This window comes from Propithecus coquereli, unplaced genomic scaffold (assembly GCF_000956105.1).
Source record: "Propithecus coquereli isolate 6110/MARCELLA unplaced genomic scaffold, Pcoq_1.0 Scaffold58, whole genome shotgun sequence".
Taxonomy (NCBI): Eukaryota; Metazoa; Chordata; class Mammalia; order Primates; family Indriidae; genus Propithecus; species Propithecus coquereli.
In genome coordinates, this window is record NW_012151729.1 from 1,604,123 (window position 1) to 1,624,947 (window position 20,825).

At 50.7% G+C, this 20,825-nt stretch overlaps 1 protein-coding gene across 3 annotated transcripts in view; it reads left to right on the top strand.

The window, feature by feature from the left end:
• SPARC (secreted protein, acidic, cysteine-rich (osteonectin)) overlaps window positions 1–19,520 on the top strand; it is a 33,480-nt gene extending 13,960 nt beyond the window's left edge. For 2 of the 3 annotated variants that reach the window (XM_012658282.1, XM_012658284.1), the window contains 9 exons: window positions 6,444–6,512; window positions 7,957–8,022; window positions 8,643–8,730; window positions 10,198–10,319; window positions 12,783–12,903; window positions 14,651–14,784; window positions 15,438–15,586; window positions 17,737–17,885; window positions 18,372–19,520. In XM_012658282.1, coding sequence (XP_012513736.1) covers window positions 6,444–6,512; window positions 7,957–8,022; window positions 8,643–8,730; window positions 10,198–10,319; window positions 12,783–12,903; window positions 14,651–14,784; window positions 15,438–15,586; window positions 17,737–17,885; window positions 18,372–18,400 — 927 coding nt within the window. In that variant the 3' untranslated portion in view covers window positions 18,401–19,520. The remainder of the gene's footprint in view (window positions 1–6,443; window positions 6,513–7,956; window positions 8,023–8,642; window positions 8,731–10,197; window positions 10,320–12,782; window positions 12,904–14,650; window positions 14,785–15,437; window positions 15,587–17,736; window positions 17,886–18,371) is intronic. The other variant, XM_012658283.1, reaches the window with a different exon arrangement.
• Window positions 19,521–20,825: the final 1,305 nt, after the last annotated feature.

A 20,825-nucleotide genomic window follows, 5' to 3' on the forward strand; every position in this document is an offset into this window, starting at 1 on the left:
CCTTTTTTCTACAACATGGAACCTGGATGCTTCTCTTCCTCCCTCCCAACCCCAATCCTGAACCCAGGCACAGCTGGGCTGTGTAAGGCCAGGGCCGGCAAGTAGTGACTTGACAGAATTATTTAGACAAACAGTCTCCTTCTCAGCCAGGAGGTGTCTTGACAGGAAACCAACTTTGCTCTCCCCACCACGCTCACCATAGAGCTTTATGTCTGCAGGGAAAATATGAACAGAGACACCACCTCTCTTCAGAGCTGGGTTCTTGCAGAAACTGGGTATAACCCCTCTCATCTGGGGATGCCTCTGGGTCTTCTTGTGTTAGTCATGGCATTTGGATTTCAGACTGAAAGATCAGATGAAAAAAACAAAATGAGGTAAACATCTGGATGTTTCTGAACATCTGGAAGTTTGGCTCAGGCACCAGCTTGCTGTATGACCTTGAGCGAGTTATTTTCCCTCTTTAAACTTCAATTTCTCCATCTTTAAAATAAGTGGCACGACAAAGAGGTTCCACATGGCCTGACAACACTAATCCATTGGTAGTGGCTGCCAGAGAACTGTGTTCAGGATTCTCGTGCCCTTCCAGACTTTAAGGGGAAAGGTCATATAATTGATTAGTAATGTCTGCCACGTGCACAGGAGGGGTAGGTGGGGGCATGTATGCCACGTATTTCCTATCTTTGGGATCTCTTAGGCCTTTCCAGCTGTGACAGCCTGGACAGTGTGATGTTATTTCTCATCCCCTCCATTTGTGGTCACCTTGGATGTAGCAGTGGGCCCCTACAAGGAGCGAAGGAGGAAGCCTGAATCTCCACCCTGAGCCTCTGCCAGCCACAGTGAAACGTGGCATCTTAGATGCTGTTATGGGTTCTCAGTCAGGCTCATTCCAGCCCCAACTCTGGAGCCCCAGAAACTCTCCAGTCCTAGGTGTTTATATCCACAACACCTTAAAACTTTTCTTAGCGTCTTCCTTTCCAGCAACAAATATTAGAAGTGGAAACAGGGAGTCAACGGGCAAGTTGAGAGAGGTAATACTCCAAAAAAGCTTTTGCCTGAAGTTGATGCAGAAAGTCAGAGCCAAAAGGAACTTTAGGGACCACCTTGCTTGAGGGTTTCCAAGTGTTGCTAGGAGAATCTAGAGATGCTCCAAGGTGTCTCAGTGGATGTCCATGTACATAGAACTCCCAGCTCCCATCTCTACTCCATTTTTACCTGCTTTCGTTTTTTAATTTCAAGTTTACTTATTGAATAGATAATAATCACTCATACGTTTCAACACATGATAAAGTGTTGCAGCTGTTTGAAATATTGGACTTCTGCAGAAGACTTCATTGAAAGAAAAGATTCTCCGGCTTAGGTAATTTCGATCACTGATCTAAAACAACCTCCTCGTTATACAGACAACCTGGAGGTTGTTCAGGTCTGCAGAGCAGAGACTTCCCTGAGTTTGCACCATGAGCTGGGAGCCATCGACTTGCTCTCAAGTCTCCTGACTTCTATGTCACGAGGACACCTCTGAGAGGCTGTGTGTGCACCCCAGGGTGTGAGCAGGATTTGCTGGTGTAGGCACGTGCGGCTGCCCCTCTGGGCCGGCTCGCCCCCACCTCAGTGGAGCCCACCCTCCCTCCTTCTGAGTCCTGGCTCCCCAGAGGGCCTGGCTCCAGGCTTGCTTTATTGCCTCTACATTTGTTTTCCTCGCTTTGGGCTTGTTTACCAGCAATATGTGTTTCTGGAGTCCTTGTTTCTGAGCCAGACAGTGGGAGTGAGCTGCTTGGCTTGCATCCGCAGCCCAACGAAAAGGCCAGCCCAGGGCCTGGGCTTGGTCACTATGTCCTCTGGAGGCTGGGTGCTGGTGTCCCCCAGACCAACAGAGGCGATATCTCCATTGTTCCGCCCCCATGCCTCTTTCTCCCTAGGCAGAGAGACAAAGTGCTGCGATTCTTGCACTCGATTCTCCAGGGCAATGGAGATTCTGGAATCCTTGAAATTTAAGATGCTCTTCCAAACAACACCATTGTTTACCTCCTTACTTGTATTCTCTCGTGTAAATCACCCATGAGCCTTTCCAGGTAGGTATGTTATTTTTGTTTTACAGGTTGGGGAACAAACGGAGGCTTAGAGAGGTAAAGTCTATTTCTAAATGTCACACAATTGCTCAGCAGCAGAGCCAGGGTTTGTCCATTTGGGCTCCAGAGCCCATGAGCTTCCCTTCATGATATAGTGCCTCTATAAAAGCTTATAACCACGCTATTATCATAGCCACTAGCCACATGTGGCTATTTACATGTAAATTAATTAAAAATTCAGTTCTTCTTTTGCGCTGTCAACATTTCAGGTATTCAATGGCCACATGTGGCCAGTAGCTACCACACTGGACAATGCAGATAGAGAATATTTTCACCATCTCAGAAAGTTCTACTGGATTGTATTGCTCCATAAACACTTCCCACTCGAATAAGATTTAACGATTTCCACTCAGTTTCTCTGCTTCACATTCTAAGAATCTATGATTATGAGAACCACAGTCTAAAATTTCTATGATTCTGACATTTCTCCCAGTTCTGACATTTAGCAACTTTTCAACATCCAGGGAGAACCCAAAGGAGGCCTTTTATGTCTTAAGGGAGACAAACCAGGGGGCTGGCTGTACTTTTCCATCCCCAAGAGTCTTTCCAAAGAGAGAGAAGTGACCTCAACTTCGGGTCCTGCTGGCAGCCAAGGACAGGTTTTCAGCCGTCTCCAGAGCAAATAAAGGCAAAAAGAAGGGACTTGATGTACGGAACAGGAGGCAGTGGGGTGGGGGTGAGGGGTGTCTGCATCTGATGGCCACCAAGCCAAGGGAAATACACCTCCCGTTCCTCCCCTGGCCCAGGGCTTTTTCCCTCCCAGCACCTCAGGCCAGTTCACAGCCCAACTGGGCCCCCTTCAGGTGACCACCTGGGAGGGGGTGGCCACCAGGGGAAATAGCATGCTGAAGTAGGGACGTGCCAGTGGTGGGTGAGGCTGCCTGGGCCCTCACCCCAGCCCTGCTCACTCACTGGGGCTCTCAGTTCTTGGCTATGGGCGGATTTCTTCCTCTCTCTGGGCCTCAGTCTTCCCATCTGTGCTATGGGCATTGAGCCCCAACTGGGATGCTGGATTATGAAAACTTTCTGAAAAGGATACATATATGCATCATCATAGACTAAAGAAATACAAAGGAGGGAGTTTTCATCTAATACTGGTCATTTATATGAAGAACATTTATATTTCCACTGAGCATGCTACATCTTGGTTTGGTTGGCAGAGGATCACAGCTGATAAGTTCTGAATGCTGGGGTTTGACCCTGTGTTCTGACTTTGCTGGAGTGACCACTGCACCCCATTAGCTGTGCAGGGTGGCCCCTGGCCGCCTTGGCCAATGGTGTTTTAGAGAACTTCAGAGAAGTGGTCTCACGGGTGTGCAGAGTAGGCTGTGTGTCTAGAATAGCCCAGCTGCTTCCCTTCCCTCCCGTCCCACCACCCAGAGGAAGCGGGTTCTGGGACTGGTGATGTAGCACAGGACACTGGGCAGGACCCAACATTTGGAAAATAACTCTTCCTGCAAGACTTTGTGTGCTGTTCTTAACAGTCTCTGGCTGCATTACCCACCCACCCCGCGCTCTGAGCATAACCCCTGTTCGGCTCACCCCAACTCCACTAGAAGGGAGCCTTGCCAATTTGGAATGGGCCTCAACACTGCATGACTTTGGGCAAGTGTTTCCCCTCTCTCAACCTCAGACGCTACAGGAAAGTGGGACCAAGAGCCCTTCCATGGCCGTCTGCCCACCCAGTGCTGTCCAGAGGCCCCGGGGACAGCATGTGCATGAGAGCACTGTAGCAACGATAACGCACGACAGGACTTGAGTTATTTTTCCCTTCTGGCTGCAAGAGCAGGGATGGGGGTGGCAGAGCGTGTGTGTGCACAGCCGGGAAAGGAGTGCAGGCGGATGGGGAGAAAGGACAGATGGAAGAGCCACCCACAGAACCTTTCCCTGTTCACAGAGGGGACGTGGTTCCTCTGCTCAGGTGCAGGACACAGTGCTTCGGAAACATCCATCATCCTGGCTCTCTAATCTGAAGCTTGTTACATTCGCAGTCCTAGCTGGACCATTTCTCCCGTGACATGACTCCTCTGTCACTGTAGCCCAGACGGGGTGACTATTTTTCTGTTCCAGCTGCCAGTCTCGCTTTGAGTCTTCTACTTTAAACAACCTCAGACAAGTCCTTCATTGACATTTTCTCTCATGTTCCATTTGTCCAAAGCCACATGCAGGAGTTGTTTTTCTTGTGTCTTCCAAGTGGGGAAGCAAGAAGGCAGATTTTCCTCATAAGCCTGGGGGAACAAACGAACATCTGTGTGAGGAACATTCCACAAACTTCCTGGAAAGGAAAGACTGGACTCCTCTGGGAGTTGGTGTCATCGTGAAACAACGCCAAGCTCTCAGGGCAATTCCTTTAAATTCCTGTTACTTTTATTTCATGCACACTTCATGCAGTAGGGGGTGAGGTTTTGTGTCTCTTTTAGCTCAAGAAAGGACTATTATGAAGTCTGTTCTTCTTTTTCTTGTTCCTGCTACTCCAATACTATTAATATAATCCAAGTGAAGATGGGTGACCCTGGAGGAGGTGACATGTGCCAAGACCAGCATGTGCCTGGGATATTTAAGAGCATTTTTTTTTTTTTTTTGAGACAGAGTCTCACTCTCTCGCCTGGGGCGAGTGCCGTGGCGTCAGCCTAGCTCACAGCAACCTCAAACTCCTGGGCTCAAGCGATCCTCCTGCCTCAGCCTCCCAAGTAGCTGGGACTACAGGCATGCGCCACCATGCACGGCTAATTTTTTCTACATATATTTTTAGCTGTCCAATTAATTTCTTTCCATTTTTTGGTAGAGACGGGGTCTCACTCTTGCTCAGGCTGGTCTCGAACTCCTGAGCTCAAACAATCCGCCCGCCTCGGCCTCCCAGAGAGCTAGGATTACAGGCGTGAGCCACCGCGCCCGGCCATTTAAGAGCATTTTAAAGACCCAGCTACCACCTCCAAGTTCACCTAGTCTACTACTTTCAGTTGACAGATGGGGGAACCAACGTCTACAGAGAACAAAGACTTAACCAATCAAGACAATATTGAGATAGAACAAGAATCCCTGGCATTTAATTTGAAGCCTAGTGTTTTTCTCTGCAAAGCCAGGATACCTCCCACCACCGTGCTTGGTCAGTTGAGAAGTCTTGGAAGGAACTAGGGCTGATGAGCCTCAGAGGGAAGTTTTGGAGGACGAAAGAGGACAGACATGGCCACTGTTGCCCTTGACCGAAAGGCTGTTTGGGGGTAGAGAGAGCACGTTTGTTCTGCGCGGCTGCAGAAGGAGGGACAGGGTAGATAGACCAGGAGGGCTGAGGAAAGGAGGCAGATTTCAATCAGTAAAAGGAAGAACTTTCTAAAGCAATTTGGACATGGAAATCCATTTAGTTAGCACAAGAAATAAAATGTGCCCACCGCAGATCCTCTGTTAGGGGTGGCATTTTGGTGTTGAATCATCAGGGGAGATTCCGCTCCAAGATCCCTTACAGTCATGAGTGCATGGGAGTCTAGAGCTCGGCATCTAGAGAGCGAGTTCTTAGCAGTGACCAGGGCAGGGGAATTTTCTAGATCTCAGCTAACATCCCCTTTGCACCATGTGGAAGCATTTGGATAGTTTCTCTAGAGGATCTAGAGAAGTGCTGTCGCTTCTGGGCAGGATGGAGAAAAACGTGGCCACACTCCAAGGTCACACTCCAAGACTGTTGTTCTTTGTTTTAAAATGTGGGTCTCATTGTCTAAAATTGGCAAGAGGTTGCTGCCTGTTACCTTCTCCCATTGCAGAGGAAGTAGAGAGGGGGAGGAGGAGGGCTTTGGGTGTAGGAAAAGAATTAATCTTAGAGCATCAAGGATTAAAGAGCCCTTGAAGATGATCTGGCTTGGCCTTGCCCAAACTTGACTAATTAGCCCACTACTTTAGCTGAATCACTTTTTAAAAACTTAAATGAATGTATTGACAAAGGAGACTTTATATCATTCCCATAAATGGAAAACTCTGTGTATCTTTGTCATAAATAGAAGGAAACTGCAAAAACAAACACACATGAGAAAAACAACTTTATTCAATTCCAGCTGGATATAATTTCCTGTGGGAGCTCCGAGCCAGAGGGTTGCTCTCTCCTTGTTAAAAACGGAAATGGATGAGTGTGAGAGAGGTGTCAAAGACATCTTAGCACCTAACTGAGACTTTCTCCTCATTTAATCAGGACGGAAAGAATATTGGATGGAACCAATTTCCCCTCACTATCATTTAACCACGTCTGAAGTTATCTCGCGTATCCCAGGAGCAGAAGGCGCTCTCCATCAGGAAGCCCCCTCGCTGAAATGTCCCTCTCTCCTCTCCTAGGGTTCCCGCACCATGAGGACCTGGGTCTTCTTTCTCCTTTGCCTGGCCGGGAGGGCCGTGGCCGCCCCTGTAAGTACCTAAAGATCCTATCTCCTTGCTCTTGCTTCCTAACACCAGCCCCAGGGGTTCCAAACCTGCCAGTCCTGATGCTCAGAGGGGACAGGGACTCCCCCACCTCCAGTCAGTTGTCTTATTTTTTAAAAAGATTTTTGTCTTAAGCTAATACGCTCAGAAGAAAAACTGTGATGAAGACCACTGGGTGGAGGTTGCAGAGAAGAGAAAGTTCCGTGTAATCTAAAGATGAACTTTTTAGCAGTCAGAGCTTCCCAGCAATGGACTAGGATTGCTTTAGGAGGATGTGACCTCTTCATCACATGAGGAATCCAAGTTGGGCATTGGGGTGGGGATGCTGATGGGGAGGATGTTAGGAGACAGTCAAGCCACAGGGAGAGGGATGGTTACTTTCTGAAACAGGGAGGGTTCTTTGGTTGCAAACAACAGACTTCAATCTGACTAAATAGGGCAGAAAAAGACACAGGGATAGGTTATAAAATGAAAGGCCTTAGGGAGGACTGGAAACGGGCAGCTCCAGGATTTAGGAGGAAAGAATCTATGGACAGTGTCAGACATTGCCATCCGAATGAATCAACTCCAGTTTCGCATCTTGAGAGAACGTGCCAAAAAGATTAAAAAAATTCAGTGAGTGCCAGTCCAGCTGAGCTTGGGTCCTGGGCCTGCTTCTTGGCTGGGGGGAGTGGGGCACCTTGATTGACAGTCCCTCCAAGAATAGCATGCAGAGGGCTGGGAGTAGCCAGCTACAGCTCATCTGGAAGCCACCGCCAGGAGGGGAGGAAGAAATGTGGGGCAGGCAAAAAGAGCAGTTGCTTTCAACCAGCGACTCCTTCATCCTCGCCTCACTGGAAAGGGCGACAGATGTTAGGCCCTGGCGATCTCAATCAGGCTGGGAGATTTGGAAAAAAGATTTGGCAAGGTTGGCATTAATTTTAGAAGTCACCCCAGCCAGCCAGGAGCCTCAGAGTTACATGTTATCTCACCTCTCCCTACTCCAAGTTGAAACGGCAAGAAAGAATTGCCTAACAATAATAATAAGACTACACTGTGGAGCAGATAATAACAACTGTTAAAATTCATGGCGTCATCCCCTCTGGGCATCAGTTTTCCCATCTGCAAAATGGGGGGTTTGGTCTGGATCAGTGATTTTCAGAGTTTGTAGGAACTCAAAGCAGCAGAAATGCTTTTACAAGCTAAATCTTACATAGAACCTCGGATATGAAATATATAAAAGGGGAGCTGCTCCAGTATTCTGCGGGGGTCACGTGTCTGGCTTCTCCTTTGCCCTGTCCCCCACCCATGGCAGTTCCTGAGGCGCAGCCTCGGGGATCTCCAATAGGCTGCTCTCCAAGCTCCCCCAGCCTGTGCTCCAGGCCAGAGGCACTTCGGAGGTGAAGCTGGCTTTGGCCTTGAGCTCTCCGAACCCCACTTTCTTTTCCAGCAGCAGCAGGAAGCCCTGCCCGATGAGACAGAGGTGGTGGAGGAAACCGTGGCCGAGGTGGCTGAGGTACGTGGGTGGTGATCCTGGCCCCCCAACCCCTCTCCACCCACATGCGTTCCCTGGGGACTCCAGACAGGTGCCCTGGGGCTTGAGGCTGGCATGGGGCATTTGTCGCCATGCACATCCACAGCACAGACGCAAATCCTGAGTATCCCCCAAACCCTGACACACTCCCAAATCTTCCCAAACCTTCGATGGAACCTGCAATTGGGGGTCCAGAATTTTTTTGTTTTGTTTTTTAAACTGTGGGACAATTTTCCTTCCACAATCACCCACAGTGTCCCCATAAGTAAAACGGATGACATGGGAGCTGCTCGGGCATGGCAGGCAGGGGCGGAGGGCGCGGCACCTCCTCTTGCCCTAACACCCTGGTGGCCTCTGAGGCACCTCAAGAGAATTCCAGGGCTCTACAAAACACGGCGGGTCTATAAGATGGAACCTAAATTCCCAAGCCCGGCATCCATGCTCTCTGTGGCCTGGGCCCAGCCCACCTTGCCAGCTGGTCTCTCACCAGCCTCTGTGGGCACCTGAAGCTTCGGGCAAGTCCCCCTCGAATCTCCACCCTTTTCTTCCGGGTCTGGGATGGGGTGGGGACCACTCGACTCATTCTTCTGCCTCCATCCCAGGTGCCTGTGGGAGCCAACCCTGTCCAGGTGGAAGTAGGAGAATTCGATGAAGGTGCCGAGGAAACGGAAGAGGAGGTGGTGACTGAAAGTAGGTCCCTTGCCCTGTAACTGGGCACATCCGGGCTGCCCTCGACTGCCTGGGCCTGGGGCCCGGGGACAGCCCACGTGAGGTTGCTTCCCAAGGAGAGGCAGGGCAGGGCCCTCAGTGGGCTGTGGAGGAAAAATCGCTTTGCCTTAAAGGTTGGGAAACTCTCTGGCACTGAGTCCCCTGGGATGTGGGCAAGATCGGTTTATAGCCGGGCCATGCACGCTGTCAGTGGCAGGAAGCGGGGTTCCTGGAAATGGCCTTCTGTTTCAAGGCTCTTTGCTCTGATTCTAAAGTTGGATCTCACATTTCTACTGAGGTCACACTGGTCACTGAGATCTCCCATCGCCTCTGGCTCAGCAAGCCCCACTTAGGAGCAGATCTGAGAGCAGAGATCAGCGGCTGGTGCACTCACTAGCTCATCTGAATTCCACACGGCCCAGGGCCATGAGGCCTGAGGAAATGAAGCCAGAGTAACTGTATAATGCTACCTGTGGTCAGTGCCAGAGGGGCAGAAACGACCTAGGGCCTCTGGCTGGACCCTGCCTTGCTGAGGCATTTGTATCCGAGGGGTTAAGAACATGGACTCGGGAAGCAAACCAGCCGAGGGTTGAACCTGGGCTTCTCCACAACAGCTTGCTTCTGTCCTCTGAGCCTCAGCTTCCTCTCCTACATAGGATGATGAAGATGGTAGACTCGTCCCAAGGATGTCCGGGGTTTTATGAGACAAAGCATGATGGCGCTTGGCCGGCGCTTGGCCGGCGCTTGGCAGAGGACGCATCCAATACAGGATGACTGAAATACCCAAAATAAAGCAGCACAAGGAAAAGGCCCCATTGAGCTCTCATCCTGAGGGGATAACTAACGGGTCTTTAGCTGTAGCTGGGCACAGAGTTTTTGTTGGAGCAGAGGGGCCTCTGCTGAGTCATGTTCCTTCCCTCCTCCACGCCCACCTCATCCGGTGTTTACCAGACACAGCCAGGCTCTATTGTCCAGCGTGGTCTGGGGCTCCTCTCCCTTTCCTTTACAGCCACTTAAGTCTGTTTTGTTGGGTCTCACAGCTCCCTGGCTCTGTGACAACAGCCATTCTAGAAAGTCTATTCTAGAATCCAGAAATGCCTCATTGTGATTATTTAACTGAGCTTGGAACAGAATGGGGGCTTCCATCCTCAGGGAAGCCATATGGCATCTGGTGTTTCTGGGTCCCAGACTGAGCCTTCAGCTCCACAAAACGTGCCTGAACTTGAGCTCGACCTTGGACTGAGCCTCTAATCCCCAGACTAACTGAGCCAACTGCTCCCCTAAATGAGGATCACTAAGCTAAGTGTAAGAGCAGAAAGGACTCAGGGTGGCCTAAGCCCAGAGGGGGGCCCACAGCCAAGGACCGTCAGCCCAAAGATCTGTCTGGATAGGCTTGGGTGGGTGAGGTTGCCTGGGTCGTGCTAACTCCATGCCCTTGCACCCCACCAGACCCCTGCCAGAACCACCACTGCAAACACGGCAAGGTGTGCGAGCTGGATGAGAACAACACCCCCATGTGCGTGTGCCAGGACCCCACCAGCTGCCCTGCCCCCATCGGCGAGTTTGAGAAGGTGAGGGCTGAGGGCCAGGGCCAGGGGGTTGGTGACTGGATCCTTCAGAACAGAATGTCTGCCCCAAAAGCTGCTGGATTGGGCTTGGGCTTCTATGGGGCTCCGGTCTCAGAAGTCCCCTTGCTAGATCTAGTCATAGCAGGAAAGTGGAGATGAGTCAGACGTGAGGCTTTAACTGACACTGGATCTCTCCAGAAACCGACGAGAATTTACTCAGCACCGTCAGGTTCCAAGCCCGATGCCAAGAGAATGCAGCTGAGATAGGAGTAGGGGCTTTCTCTACCTGAGGGCAGCTGAGCAAAGCACCAGGTCCAAATGCGTGGGTTCTGGGGGCAAACTGAAGGTTGACTTCAAACCTTATCTCCATCACTTGTTAGCTGTGAGATCTTGGTGAAGTTGCTGAACCTTTCCAAGTCTCAGTTTTCTCACATCTAAAGGGGATAAAAATAGTCCTTAACTCACAGGACCGTTGTGAGGATTTGTCAGATAATGCTTGGTACATAGTAAGAACCCAATAAGTGCTACTTATTTTTTTTCTTATCTCTCAAACACGTCCATTCTATCTCCAATAGGACCCATGCATCCATCCCAGTAAACATTTTTTGAGTCCCCCACTCATGCCGACCATTGTGCTCGTGGCCGTCTAGCTCAGGGCAGCAAATCTGGGGTCAGCATTGTTCCCACAACCTCCTATCTGGCTCCTCTGTCTTCAATCTCTCCCCCAGACAACATAGCCTCAGGGCTCCAAATCTTATTTTATTTTATTTCTCTCTTTATTTATTTGTAGACAGAGTCTCGCTCTGTCACCTGGGCTAGAGTGCTGTGGTGTCAGCCTAGCTCAGCTCACGGCAACCTCAAACTCCTGGGCTCAAGCAATTCTCCTGCCTCAGCTCCTCCAGTAGGTGGGACTATAGGCACACACCACCACGCCCAGCTAATTTTTTTTTCTGTTTTAGTAGAGACAGGGGTGTCTCTCTTCCTCAGGTTGGTCTCGAACTCCTGAGATCAAGGAATCCTCCTGCCTCTGCCTCCCAGAGTGCTAGGATTACAGGCACGAGCCACCATGCCTGGCCAAAATCTTATTTTTAAATATTTATTTATTTAGGAGACGATTGTCTCGCTTTGTTGTCCAGGCTGGAGTGCAGTGGCAGGATCATAGGTCACAGCAGCCTCAAACTCCTGACCACAAGCAATTCTCCCACCTCAGTCTCCTGAGTAGCTGGGACTACAGGTGTATGTAGCCACCACGCGCGGATAATTTTTAAAATTTTTTATAGCTATGGGGTCTCACTATGTTGCCCAGGCTGGTCTTGAACTCCTGACCTCAAGCCATCCTCCCACCTTGGCCTCCCAAAGCACTGGGATTATAGGTGTGAGCCACTGCACCTGGCCTCGGCTCCAAATTTTAACGTCATTGTTAACTCTTCCCTCCTCCTCACTTCCACCTCCACCCCCACATCCCACAGATCACCAGTGCCCACGAATCCTCCCTCTGCAGATATCTGTAAGCAGTGCTAAGTATGTGCAGGATGTTCCTCCTGGCACAGCTACCTACTGCCACTGTCCTCGTCCAGCCCTCAGCATCTCTGCTTTGCCACCCCTATTTTCAGAGATTTACTGGGAGGACTCAAATAGCTCAGCATATAGCTGTGCTTACGGCTAAGGTTTATTAGCATGACATATTCAAGATATACAGTGGACCATAGGCGAACAGACACAGGCGGAGTCTGGAGGGATCCACGTGGAGGCTTGCTTATTCTCTCCCTTCCATGGGGTCACACAGAGCACACTCTTACCCCAGCTACAAAGATGCAGCCACGTGAGAGTGATGTTTCTGTCCAGAGAAGCTCATTAGAGACTCAGCACTCACAGTTCTTACTGGAGGCTGGTCACATAAGCACCCTCTGCCTAGCACACACCAAAATTCCAGACTCCCGGAAGGAGAGCAGATGTTCAGCATAACCAGATTGTTTGTACAAGCAGTCTAGGCACAGTGAGCCACCCTTATCGGTTAGGGAAAGATTTACAACCATGCAAGGAACAGTTTTCCAGCCAAGTTCCCAGACACCAGCCAAGGGCCAATCTGACAAGCAGGCCTTCTAAGGATAGTGATCCCAGGCCCGTTATATTAACTCTTCTTTGCACGCTCTTGTCTTTCCCCCATCCCCATCTTCAACTCATTCTTCAAATATCTTCCACATTTGTTTTCCCATATCCCAGCCCTGACTCAGTTGTGCCTCTGCTCAGAGACCATCGGTGGCTCTCGGCATGGGCTGGACATTGGCCTGGGAGCCCAGAGAGTGGGTTCTTGTCCCAGCCCTACCACGAACTCACTGCATGACCTTGGCCGGTCACATTCCTTGCTTGGCCCTCAGTGGCCCCATCTCTGAAAGGGGCAAAGGTGCTAATACCACTGAAGGGCTTCGGGAATGAAGGAGGGGATGCTCTATGCTCTGCCAACAGGTGTGCAGCAACGACAACAAGACCTTCGACTCTTCCTGCCACTTCTTTGCCACAAAGTGCACCCTGGAGGGCACCAAGAAGGGCCACAAGCTCCACCTTGACTACATTGGGCCTTGCAAATGTGAGTCTCTCCTTGGGCCCTTCCAGACTCCCATTTCGGGGAGAGCTCTGAGCTGGCACTGATGCTGGCTCTGCCAACCTGTGTTGTATGATCTTGGGCACATCTCTTCCCCTCTTCTGTTTATAAATCGAGGTGGTGGTCTATGAGTAGGTTCCTCTCACCTCTGAGTTCAGGACATTTCCCAGGGAAGGACGGAGCAATTATGGAAGTTCGAGGGAGGATTTCTGGAGCTTCTTACTAGCATCCAAGACACCTGCACTTTATTTCTCTGCGACGAAGCAGTTCTGCAAGGCTAACCCAATCTTTCCTGCTTCAAAACTGTAAAGCGAAAGTGATGTCTGACCTGACCTACAATGCATTTTTAAAATGTTTGAATTTGGATGCTTTGAAATAGGGGCAAGTGTCTCCATTTCTTCTGGGCCCTGTTACGCAGCACTGTCATATCCTCGGCCTTTTACTCGATTACAATCCCATCTGCCCTCTGAAGACAGATGATAGTCACCCTTTTCTAGAAACCTGGGAGTCAGGTATTTGGGAGGGATGCCAGGGTGTTATCTGGCCTTTGTTAGTGACCCCAGCTGCACACTCAGCTGGCCCAGGTGCCTCATTTAGCATCCTCCATGTCATTGAAAACACCCAAGGCCACGCTCACTCCTCTCCAAGACAACATGCACATTGTGTGTCTCGTATATTCTGGCATCAGATGGCACTGAGGAGAGCCACCCACCTGCCCCAGGTGTACAGGGTGCAGAAAGGTGTATGAGGGGGTGGGACAGAGGTTCTCCTTGTGGTTCACCCCTTCTCCCAATTATGGGGCCCTGGGTATGAAATGAGAAGATACAGACTAGAGAAGGAGGTGTGGGGGACGAAACACTGGTAGGAAATTCTTGGGCGGTGAGACCAAGGAGTGTCCCAGGGAGCGTTCCAGGGAGCATCTGCCAAATGGCTTTGTTTTCCCCTGAGGCATATTGCCTGCTCACTCCAGCTCCGAGTGTTTCCATCACAGATGTTCTCTTCCATGCCCCAGCTGATGATGAAGGTTGCCTCCCTCCCCAGAGGGGACTTTCCACAGTCCATAGATGGGAGAAGAACAGACCCCCGAGCCCCAGGGCAAGCACACTGCCCCGGATGCTGGGAGGCCCTGACATTGTGGCCTTGAGCAAGTCCCTTCTCTCCACGTCGACCTCTAATATGTCCAATAAAAGGGGTGGACTTGGATGAAATCTTCAGATCCAACATTCTGGCATTCTAAGTTCCAAACACCAGGATGGAATCATTATCCCTAAGAAAGTTCTCGTGGTTAAGTATTCCTGATTCCTCTCCTCACCAACCCCCACCAAGCTGGGCCAGTGGATAGATGTGGTTCTTCGGCCTCCCAGTTTCAAACACCTGCCAGTGGTTGACATCACCAGAGTGGGTCCAGCCTCCGCTAGGGTCACACCTGGGGCCCAGCACCCAGAAAGGTGCAGGAGCCACTGGGCAGATCAGATCAAGATCAAGGCTGAGGAAGCAGCAGTCGTGCCTTTGCATTTTCCATTTTCAGACCATTCTTCCCCATATACAGTATCCTTTGCCCATTGTCCTGTGAAGAAACGATGGCCCAGAGAGGTCAAGCCACTGTGCCACGGTCACTGATGGAAGTGGTGTGGGTGGAGGTCCTGGGGTGGGCAAGGACCCAGGGAGCATGTCGGCTCTCGGCAGAGAGAAGCAGGGTCTGCACTGACCACCCTTGTGTTTGGGACCCTAGACATCCCCCCCTGCCTGGACTCTGAGCTGACTGAATTCCCCCTGCGCATGCGGGACTGGCTCAAGAATGTCCTGGTCACCCTGTATGAAAGGGATGAGGACAACAACCTTCTGACCGAGAAGCAGAAACTGCGAGTAAGTGGTCTCTTTCCAGCCTATCCCAGAGCGTCTGCCCGGCTCTACTGGTCCCACGCTGGCTGATCCAGTCCCATTCCTGGAACTAGGTCCCCAGTTGTAAGCTGGCATCCTACCTGCAGTGTGTTTACCCCTGGGCACAGGGACACATACTTCTCCTAGCTGCCTTTGGAGGCTTGTAGTGCACATTAATATCTTAAAAGCCCTGAGAAGTCCTGTAGTAAAGAGACATGCTCACTTTCTTTAGCCCAGTGTTAAACAAAAGCGACACAAACAGCCCTATTTCTTTTTCTTTCTGAGTCTGTGGATCTTAAACTTTAATGGGCATATCAAGCCCCCCAACATGCTGGTAAAATGCAGATTCCTCAGCCCCACCTCAGGCCTACTCAAACAATGTTTCTACGAAGCAAGGCCCAGGAAGCTGCATTTGAACACACTCCCCAGGTGATCTGGGTGTGGATAGCTCTATGAGAACCCTTTGAGATAATCCCAGGCCTCCACTCCCTGAATGAGATGCTGGTATCTGTCACACGATCTTTGGCCCCAGCTGGTCTCTGTCTGCTCTGGCCTCCTGACAGAGGTGGGAGGGGGTCCCAGCTGGCCCGGACAGTCTCCCCTGGACCCTTCGTCACACACTGTCCCCACTCCCGCAGGTGAAGAAGATCCATGAGAATGAGAAGCGCCTGGAGGCTGGGGACCACCCCGTGGAGCTGCTGGCCCGGGACTTCGAGAAGAACTACAACATGTACATCTTCCCTGTGCACTGGCAGTTCGGCCAGCTGGACCAGCACCCCATCGATGGGTAAGCCCCCAGACCCTGGCGCAGACAGAGCCAGGCATCCAGGCCGACAGGGGCACTAGTCATGGCCAGAAAGCCTCTACGCAGCCTCCGCTGCTCCCCGTCCTGGGCCACAGTTGGCCTGGGGGTTGGAAGAGAAGGAACCAGCATCCAGAGAAAGGATGCAGACCCAGGAGGAAGAAAGCAGTGAGACACTCTCTCATGCCAGAGGCAGAAGTCACTGGGAACTGAACGTACCTCCTTGATCCTGCGCGTCCTGATTCTTGGGTTCCCAATAGTGAGGGCGACTGAGTGAGGAAGGAGGACCAGGCTCCAAGGCGTGGCAGAGGCCAAGGTGGGGGCAACCACATGCCCACTGTCCTTCAGCAGAACGCCCAGGAGCAGAGCTGCCATCCGGCAGTGCCTAAGCCTCATCCTGAGGCCCAGAACCAACAGGGCCCGACTGACCCTGGACAGTTCCTGAAAAATTCAGGGTCGACCCATCCATACTGCAAACCCCTGGTTTGCAGCCCTTGCCCCTGTCCAGCTGAGTTACGGAGTGCTGTGCAGCTGCCCTGCAGACCAGGCAGGCGGTTGGTCAGTTACCAAAGGCCTATCGAGTGTTCATTATGTGCCCGGCACTATTCTAGGCGGGGGATTGAGCAGCAATCAGGGCTGACACGGTTCTTGTACCCAAGGAGCTCACAGTCTGTGTTCTTACCCCTGTCACCACCTTCTGACCTTCTCTTATGGTGATGGTGAGGGGGTAAGTAGCCCTGCTCAGCCCCAGCTGGAGCAAGCCACGCCTGCACTTTCTGGAGCCTTTTTAACTTTTTCCTTCAATTTTGAGAAGCGGAACATCACACAGAGGGGAAGAATGGGCCGCCCTTCTCACATGCTCAGGGGAGCTCCTCTCTGGGATGCTCACCCCTCGCTCTGTCCAGCCCGTGTGCCTGGAGCCCACCCACCCTGCCGGCCATCCCAGGTTGCTGGGGTCTCCTGAGCTCTGGGAAGCTCCTGGCTGCTTCTCTCCCAGGCTCTTGCCGTGGCTGGGATCCAACTGAGTCACTCCCCGTGGCCAGGAGGGGAAAAGTCAGGGGGAACATCTGGAGCTCAGGCTGAGCGACTGGATCCCACTGCACCAGAGGAGCGTGGGTGGGGCAGGTTTCCAGATGGAGCCACAAGGACTGAGCACCGGGAAAAGTGCTGCAGCCTGGCTGAGGGGATCCACTGCCCGCTCCTCTCCTCCCAGAGCTGTGGGTGGCCCTGCCTGCACCCCTGCCCCTCCCCGGGCCCCAGTTTTCTCCCCAGTACAATAAACGGTGGGGGGAGAGTGTTCCTGCCATAGTTCAAACATGGTGCGATTCCTTTCATGAGTTGGATGGGGCTGGGAGGTCCAGAGGTTAGAAAGAAAATTGGAATCACTTTGTTCCCTGGAGACCCTTGCAGGGGAGAAGTGTTTTGGAGACAACTTAGTTGGGGCCTCTGGGGAACAAAGAAAAAAAAATCATACACTTGCTCTAGAGTCAAGGCCAGCAGGGAAATAGGGATGGACAAGGGGAGAGCAATCAGAAGGGCCTCCCTCTGACATTGCCCGATACACAATTGGAGCTTCACAAAGAAGGTTAGAGACCCTCGCTGCCAACCCAGTCCCTTCCCACACCCTTCCCCAAAAGTCTGCACCATCACCAGATTGGTGGGTCTCTTTTTAGACCCTTTTCTAGGCATTTACAGTTGTATAAATGTGTGTCCACAGAAAACCTAGTGTTGTTTCATACCGGATTTTGATCTACCAAAGCAGAGCGCTGAATATTTTGACTTTAAGTTTCTGTGCCCCGAATTCTCAGCCAATTAGGAAACAATCAAATGCACCAAGAGACCTTTGTTATTGAGTCCCTAAGACCTCAGAACTGGAAGGACCCTTAGAAATTATGGCCGACTCCTCCTCTCTGATGGAGGGAGAAACTGAGGCTCAGAGTGGGGCAGTGCTGTGCTCTGAGTCCCACAACGGGTCACTGGCAGAGCTGGGGGTAGGCCCAGGATCCTGGCTTCCTGTCCTGCTATAGACGTCCTTCCTTCCATGCTGCGGGGCAGGCTAACTCCCCGCTGCCTCCCCAGGCTGGGGTCTGGGGCTTTCCCACGCCTCAGGCCCTCCCCTGCCTCTTCCCCTGCAGGTACCTGTCCCACACCGAGCTGGCCCCACTGCGTGCTCCCCTCATCCCCATGGAGCACTGCACCACCAGGTTTTTCGAGACCTGTGACCTGGACAATGACAAGTACATTGCCCTGGACGAGTGGGCCGGCTGCTTCGGCATCAAGCAGCGTGAGTATCTGAACAAGGGAGCAAGGGCACGGCAGCAGCGCTGCTCCGGGGTAGCAGGTTGCCCGCCCCGCCTCTGTGTGTCTGTCCTCTCTGCCCGTCTCCGCTGTCTGTGACTTTGACTCCCGTCTGCTCTTCCTGTCTGGGTTGGCCTCACTCTCGGGCATCTTCCTGATCCTTCTCTGTCCATCTGACCGTCTCTCTCTCTTTCCCTTCCTCAAGCATTAGTGCTCGCTCTGTGCCAAATGCTATTTTGGGAACTGGCAGGCATGTGGACAGGGAACAGGAAGTGTGACCTGGCAGCGTGTGTGAGAGACAGGGACAGGCCAGAGACAGGGAGACCAAGGTTCCTCAGTCACCGACTTCCTGGGTGACCTCGGGCCGGTCACCTGGCCCCCTGCCGGAGGTGGGGGGTGGCGGGGATGGGAAGTGCATCTTCATCCACACAGGGCCTCGTGTTTAACTCCGCTCTCTTTCCTTGATTTGCAGAGGACATCGACAAGGATCTCGTGATCTAAATCCACGCCTCCTTCCGCAGTGCCGGATCCTCTCTCTTTGACCTTCCCCTTCCTGTTTCCCCCAAAGTTTAAAATGTTTGGATGGTTTGTTGTTCTGCCTGGGGACAAGGTGCTAACATAGATTTAAATGAATACATTAACGGTGCTAAAAATAGAAATTCTAACCCAAGTCATGACATTCTTAGCTGTAACTTGACTATCGAGGTCTTTTGCTCACTCATTAATGGTTCCATTTTTCTCTTGTCATTTGTGGCCTTGCCCACTGTCTTGCTGGCACGGGGTGGAGACAGATCTGCTCTGGTCCACCTTAAGCATGCGTTGCATCTTCAGATTTTCTCTCTATTATTCTGTTTGAGACTAATACTCGCCAAGCCAGACTTTGTGTTAATTTTATTTAAGGGTATTAGCTGCCTGTGGGTCTTCCCCAGGTGGCCCGGAGGTGGGCAAAGGGAAGTAACAGACACATGATGTTGGAGGGATGTTTCAGGGGCTAGAGGACCAGTGGTGGGAGAAATCCCTGCAGAACCCACCAACCAGAACCTGGTTGGCCTGGGGCTGCAATGGAAAGAAAGATTCCAGGGCCGTGTTACAGAAATTTATCAATTCTCACATAAACCCAGTTCCTCACCATTTCCTCCTTCACCTTTCAGTGCAGTTTCTTTTCACATTAAGCTGTTTGTTCCCTCTGGGCCCATGTTCATATCCTACGGGGCTTCTCCTCTCCTCACTTTCGGAGATTCAGGCTTCTTCTCAGGGGATTCGGGACTGGGAGGCTGTTTCAGCCAGGAAGGCCAAAATCAAGAGTGACATATAGAAAGTTCTATCATAGAAAAAGTGGAGTTGATGAATTGGTTGTTTCTCCCCCCCCCCACATTTGGATGCTTTTCGTAAGGTTTCTAGCATGTTCCTCCTTTTCTCTTCCCCCTTGCCCCGCTTTTTCCTTTTATTAATCAAGAGAAACTTCAAAGTCAATGGGATGGTCGGATCTCACAGGCTGAGAACTCGTTCACCTCCAAGCATTTCATGAAAAAGCTGCTTCTTATTAATCATACAAACTCTCGCCATGGTGTGAAAGTTTGACAAATCTTTCAAAATAAAAAGTAATGACTTAGAAACTGCCTTCCTGGGTGATTTTGCATGTGTCTTAGTCTTAATCACTTTATTTTCCTGACACACAGACACATGGCATCCGTGTCGACACATGACTGCACAAATGCAAACCTTCACAAACACACTATTGCGCTTTTGTACGCACACCTGTCCACACACGGAGACATTCTTAGGCAGGGAACGTATGGTTCCTAAAAGCACTAACTGAGTCGTTTCAATGTAATGACTCGTGGTCTGACCCTTTTCATTATTCCACTCCATTATCAGCACCAGGCTAAGCAACCATCGACTGTCACTAACAATCCATTTATTCATTCATTCATTCATCCACCAAATATTTATGATGTATCTATACTAGGTCCCATGCTAAGCCCTAGAGACACAGCTATGGCTAAGCAGACAAAGCATTTGTTCTTTTGGAGCTTATAATGCAGTGAGGGATACTTTAAATAGTCACACAACGAATTATAAATTATAAGATGTCACAGGTGCAATGAGAGGAGGGTATGAGAGACCATGAGTGTAACAGGAGGACACAGCATTATTGTAGCGTTACACTGTTCCAGATAGTAGCCACTACCCACATGTAACTATTTAGATTTAAATTTAATTAAAAAATGCAGTTCCACAATCATACTAGCAATATTTCAAGTGTTTGATAGCCCCACAGGGCTAGTGGTTACCCTGTTGAACAGAAACAGATCTAGAACATTTTCATCACCACAGAAGGTTCTGTTGGACATTGCCGTTCTGCGTCATAAGTCCGCAGAACACTTTTCAAAGCTCATGCGTGCTCATCACGCTAGTGTGATATTTTGGGCTGGTGTTCCAAGACTCCCCTTAGAGATGGAGAAACAGGCCCAAGAAGTGTGTTCAGTTGCAATGGGCCATGTAGCTGGGTCTTCGGGTGTGGAGACTAGAGGTTGTTTTTCCCCCCTTCTTATTTTAAATTATTTTAAGATTCAAGTAGGGACAGCTATTTTGACAAGGAGGTCTCTACACTGGTAAGTTTAGGATATAAAGGAAGAAATTATCATCTGTTCCCTAAGGCTTTAGGGTAAGTCTTGTTTGAATGGCAACATGACTGAAGGTATGCTGTAACCTGGTGGTATTTTGTACTAATGTCAGAAAAAATTCGTTTCTAATACTTTTTAAGTTGCAAACACTAATTTGTAAGAATCTGCTGGAAGGCCTTGCCCATTTTTTTTCCCCCAAAGCCAAACATGACTCACTTGCATCAGAATTATATGGGGTACTTCTTAAAATGCAGATTCCTAGATTACACACTGCACTGATTGAAACAAAATCTTCAAGG